Source organism: Chenopodium quinoa, unplaced genomic scaffold (assembly GCF_001683475.1).
Source record: "Chenopodium quinoa cultivar QQ74 unplaced genomic scaffold, ASM168347v1, whole genome shotgun sequence".
Taxonomy (NCBI): Eukaryota; Viridiplantae; Streptophyta; class Magnoliopsida; order Caryophyllales; family Amaranthaceae; genus Chenopodium; species Chenopodium quinoa.
Genome location: NW_018745448.1, coordinates 7,151,557 through 7,157,392, shown reverse-complemented (window position 1 = coordinate 7,157,392; position 5,836 = coordinate 7,151,557). Strand labels below are relative to the sequence as shown.

The 5,836-nt window shown below is 34.7% G+C and overlaps 1 protein-coding gene across 1 annotated transcript; it reads left to right on the top strand.

Annotated features, from left to right (window-relative positions):
• The first annotated feature begins 2,756 nt into the window (after positions 1–2,756).
• Positions 2,757–3,338, top strand: LOC110713743. The gene has a single exon (XM_021892190.1). It carries the CDS (start codon positions 2,757–2,759, stop codon positions 3,336–3,338), a length of 582 nt encoding a protein of 193 aa, XP_021747882.1.
• The last annotated feature ends 2,498 nt before the right edge of the window (positions 3,339–5,836 follow it).

The following is a 5,836-nucleotide window of genomic DNA, read 5'->3' as shown; positions in this document are numbered from 1 at the left end:
ATGATTCAAGAAAAGGCTCAAGATGTAGCAACATTGATCGACGACGTTCCCTAGATTGCGGAAGATCGTCAAAACAAACAGCAAGATGGCGTTCCCTAGATTGTGGAGAGTTGTCACAAACAACTGAGGATTGTTTCAAGAGAAGCAATCTTCGATGGTATTCCCTTGGACGTAGAATATTATCACAGCGGAGAAGGTAGCTTCAGGAGAAGCAATCTTCTAATTTGGAGACAGTTACAAGGCGTAGCGGTTTTCAAGCGGGATGGCATTCTCTAGCTTGCAGGAGGTCATCAAAACAGTAAAGCAGCAAATCAGTTACTTTCAGAAGCGTGTGCTCGACGGTGCAAGATACACATTTCTTAACTCTTTTATCTGTTTAACTAACATTTTTTTGCAGGTATCGGTGTTACAAGATTGATTTAGGATCGCAGAACGTTCTAAATCATTCTCCGTCCCTATCGATACTTTGACTTTCGTTTTTCGAAACTTGCGTTTCTCCAAACTCAGTCAAAGTGGGGGCTTCTGTAGACACCCATTTGTGTCTCCCCAAAACCAAATCCAGTGATGAGTACCTTTCACGTCGAATCATAATCGAATGAAACAAAAGTGTGGAAAGGTCTAGTGTTGCGGAAAGTTTTATTTCTTTTCTTTTCTCTTCTCCCTGTTTTTGAAAACTTTATTTTAAGAAAACAGCCAATCCAGTTTGGTTGGTCCATGATATGGGTCTAATAGTGGTGTAGTTGGATGGGGCTTGCAAAGACCTTTCCAACGATATATTATAAGCCCAATTCCGATGAATATTGAGGAAGTTATGTCCAATTTACTAAACTGGGCCCGGTTTGAGTTTTAAGTACGGCCCAATGATCTAGGGGAGGGCCTAATATGATTTATCATTCCTAATGTAATTAGGAATGGTTTTGGTCTTCTAGAACATTCTAGAAGGTTCTTATCATTCTTAATTCAATTAGGATTCTTTAGAGTTTTAATTAGATCAAATAGCATTTTCGACTGAAATTATATTATTTTATCTTCCAGTACGGGAATTTTATCAGAATTTCGAAAACGCGTTAAAAGCCGGTTTGGCGTCCAACCCCAGGCCTTGGCGCCTGGAACCAGGATTGGCGCCAGACGCCAGCCATTGGCGCCTGGCGCTAGCCACTGGTCCTGGCGCCAATGAGCCAGGGCTGGCGCCAAGGTGGTTTTGCGATCTTCAGACTCTGTTTTGATAAATTATCTTTTTTGGATGATTTTCTCTATAAATATCGTATCAAAAACTCTGGTTTCAATCATCAACAATCACCAACATTCACCAATTCTCCTTATTCTTAAGTCTTCATCATTCACCAATTATCATTCATCTAATTCTTCAATTCTCTTCATTCATCATCTTTCTTTCATCAATTCTCAATAACATTAATCTTTTAGCATTCTTTTCTAAACTTTACTTTTTCATACAAAATTCTGCATTCACAAGATCTTGAAACACCTAGCCATATTCGAAGTTGCCTTCGCCCTAGACGTGAAAGGTTTAATTTCTGAGGGTTTGGTCCCAAATCTCTCTTTCAATTATTTAATTTAATTGTTTTGATTATTATTTTCCTTGAAGTTACTAACGTGTGTATTTTGTTATTAGAAAGAGATACGAGGCATCCAAGTAAGTGCTTTGATGGTTTAATTGATTTCATGATGTAGATATCATGCTTAGATTGTTATTTTGATTCCTAGTATCATGTCTAGGGTATTTTTAATATTAAGTATGATTAAAAGTATGATGTTTCCTATACTCTTCCTAATATTTATGATTATGATTGATATGATTATTATTAATGATATTGATTATTTATTATGTTGCTTGATATGCATATTATTTTATATTGTTGTTGCTTGATCACCTTTTATTGCATGTTAAAGGGAATTTGTATTTGCAATCATGCTTAATAAAATAATTAATAATCTTGTTAGCTTAATTGTGATTATAATTCAAGTGATCACCAATAATAGTTTATTTGTGCATTAAAATTCAACCAACATAGATTAAACAGGTTTAGGGTTAATCTATTGATTGCATGTTAGTCAGAAAGCGCACATGAATACGAGCAGAATAAAGTAGAGGTCTATTATTAGGGCAGGTTCAATCTCTTTTAGGTTGGATTTGTACCATCATCCCCGGACCCTTATTTGGTTCATGACCTTATGGAGTTGACGATCTCTTGGATCGTTAAGGGGTGTAACCTTCACCTCGTGAACGGTTTACAAGTTCCTTAAAAACTTGTTGGCGACTCTTTTGCTCTATCTTCTTCCCTTTTGGACGCCACCGTACTTTAGTGTATGATCACAGTGGGGTTCAATCTAGTGGGATTTAAAGGCTTGAAAATATTCCCTTCAATTTCCTTGTTAAATTTTTTTTTAAATAAATTCATTTGTTTTCCAAATCTCCCATTTCACATCACTATTCCAATAATCAACTTTTAAGCAACTTGATTCCAACGAACATTTCTAAGCTATGGGCGTCTATGGGAATTATTTTTTTTTTTATCTATTTGATGCTTTATTAAATGTATGGTTGGTTACAATCAATAATTGAGTGATAAAGCTACAAATTAAGGGAATTCTTAGCTCTCGCTATCCCAAATTGTTAGCTTCAAATTTTACTGTGAATGTTTAAAGGTCGTTAAGTAATAGATGAGTGTATGTCTTGAGAGCTAAACCTAGCCATTTCTAATATAAATCCTTGTCCTCAATTCAGGAGAAGCAAAATGGCAGGGGGAAGAAGTTCTGGTAGTGGTGGAAACGATTTGAATGAAGTAGTAAGGCAATTGGCAGCAGTTGCCCAACAATTGGCAAGAAACTCAACTGGTAATGGGGATGCTCAAGGAGTGCTCTTTAATAAGGTGTCACAAAGTAAGCCACCAACATATCAAGGCGAGCCTTACCCTATTATATTGGAAAACTGGTTGAGGGAATTTGAGAAACTATTTGGAGCTGTGGGATGCCCTGAAAACTCAAAAGTGAGTTGTGCTACTTATTACCTGAGGGGTGAAGCTGACCTTTGGTGGCAACAAAACGAGACTACCATTAGAGCACTACCTGGGTTCAACTTCATCTGGACCAAATTCCAAGAGAAAGTGAGAGACAAGTTTTATCCTAGCTTTTTGCAGAAGCAGAAAGCTGAGGAATTCTCAAACCTTAGGATGGACAGGATGTCAGTTACGGAATACTACACCAAGTTTATTGAATTGTCCCGTTTTGCTGAAGGGTCTGTCTCTACGGAGAAAGCAAAAGCTAGGAAGTTTGAGAGTGGTTTAACTACTGATTTGCAGTTAAAGCTGTGCGGGTAGGTATTTGAGACCCTTACATAAAAAAAAGAAGTTACTCCCCCAAACACAATTTATCCCCACAAACCCTCACTCTCTCTTCTCTCTCTAAACCACTACCATCACATCCTTTTACCACCCACCACCACCACTTCCTCTTTTAACCACCCACCACCACGTCCTTGTACCTCAAGTTTTTTTTATCTACACAATCAGCCGCGGAAACGACGAGGAAGGTGATCGCCGGAGACGAAGTTTTTTTTGTTTTTATTATTATTTTCAATCGGTTCAAACGCCCAAAATTTTCGATCGATCTAGGCTCAAACGCCAAGATCTTTCGAACGACCATATGGTTGTTCGAAATTTCTGGGCGGTTGAGATGAAACGCCTAGAAATTTCGAACAACCATACGGTTGTTTGAACGAACTAGGCGTTTCAGCCTTGGTGGTTCGTCAAATCTCGCAATTTCTATTGTACTCCCGGAGTACAATGCTCACGGTACTCCGGGATTAAAACTTCACAATTGTTAAAAAAAAAAAAGATATCCCCAAACGAGAAAAGAAGAGAGAAAATTTGATATAAATTAAGGATTATAATACCCTAAATCAGTCAATTAAGATGGGGAAAGGGGAAAAAAAAGGAGAGAGAAACTCAAAAAGCATATTGGAATGCCATTAATGATGGCAGATTAAACAAGGAGATAAGTGCGAAGAAGACAATCAAACAAAAGCAGTAGAATAAAACTAAATGTACAGAATAACATAAAAATATTGAAAGAATAACATAAGATTATATACAAAGTAACACAATTGTAGGCACGAAAAATTTAGTAACATAATTATATTTATCAAAATAACATATGGTGACTGTAAAATAACACATGGTTTTAACACAATAACACAAGAACGCAATTGAATAACAGAAGCCTAAGAAGCAAAATAACATTAGATTTTAAGTAAAAAATTTCATTTAAATTACAAAATAACATTCCCCACCACTACTTTCAAAGACTAAAATAACACAAATTAAACACAAAATAACATAAGATCTAAAGAACAGTAATATTATCTTGAGATAACAGTAGCCAAAAATCAAAATGTAGAAGCGAAATTTTTTATCTCCTTTTTCATTTTCATCTACTACATCATATCTGCATGTATTAATTGCATATTAAATTTTTAAAAATACAAAAATTATCACAAATTCAAAGCTAATTAGCAAAATAATTTACAATTATTTAAAAACTTACTTCAGGTATTAATTTAAGTTAGTTTTGGGCTTGCTTGAGTAGGAATTTTGTCTTCAATATTTTGCAGACATGCAATTGAAGATTTTTCACTCCATTTCAATTGGAGAAACTGTAATTTCAAACTGAGAGAGAAAAAAGAAAAGTGAGTGGAGAGATAAATAAAATGGTTTGATTCTGACATTTTGAGTCTATCTTTCTTATATACAATTTAAGTTATTTTATTTACTTTATTTGTTATTTCGTAAAATAAAATTTCGCATGCGCTTCTTTTAGTTGGGTTTTAGCCCATTAATTTAGGTTGAGCCTGGAGTACAATAGGTACTCCAGGAGTATCATATACTAATTGGTCAAATCTAGGCGAACGATTTTTAAAACTGATTTTAATGTTGTTGTTGTTTGATACTGAAAGTCTAACTGGCTAATACAAGAGGGGGGGTGAATTGTATTTGAGGTGAAATCTAAAAACTTTTGCGGAATTTAACTAAATGAAATAATGACGAGAGTAGATATAGGCTTTTCTAAATTTCCACTATGTAATCAAACTCTTTACAAGTGAAGATTCAAACCCGTTAACAAGTTCCACAAATTAGGAACTTGTTCCCAACTCTCACAGAAGACTTCAGCAGCGAAGCTTCCTTGACCTCACCTTACACAAACTCACAATCCCAACCCCAAAGTACTTGAATACAATATGTAATTACAAATACCTATTGCACTCAAGAATATAAGAAGGATAATAACTCTCTTTATGTTATTAGATGGCTACTGGAATATTTATGCTCAAGAGTTATATTTTGCTGAGATAGTTTGCATGAGTATTTATAGAGAAGGCTTAGTCATTAACCTCCACTATAATCACGTCCACATGCCAACACCCCACTAACAACTTGTGGATTTATCTTGACAGATGGTGATCATGAAGGAGGTTTCCTAGCCTTATCTCACTAATCCACTATCTCAACAACTTGATAAACATTAGCCGTATAATCAGAGATTTTCTCACAGAAAACTGCTTGCTAACTTTATCAAAAGTTTGTTTAAAAAGATTATCAAAAGTTTGTTTAAAAAGATTTTATTTGAAAAGATAAATTAATTATTTATATTAAAACAACTAGATAATTATCTTCGATAATTATCTTTATTCGAAAATAGATGACTAAATAAAACTTTTATAAATTATCTTTTCTTTAAGAAATTATCTTTTAAAACTAACTTTTATTCCAGTAGTCTTTTTAATAACATAAGTCATTGAGTTCCTTTCCGACTTTATATT

Coding starts and splice junctions, on each gene's coding strand:
- LOC110713743 (XM_021892190.1), top strand. CDS start 2,757: ATGGCAGGGGGAAGAAGTTCTGGTAGTGGTGGAAACGATTTGAATGAA.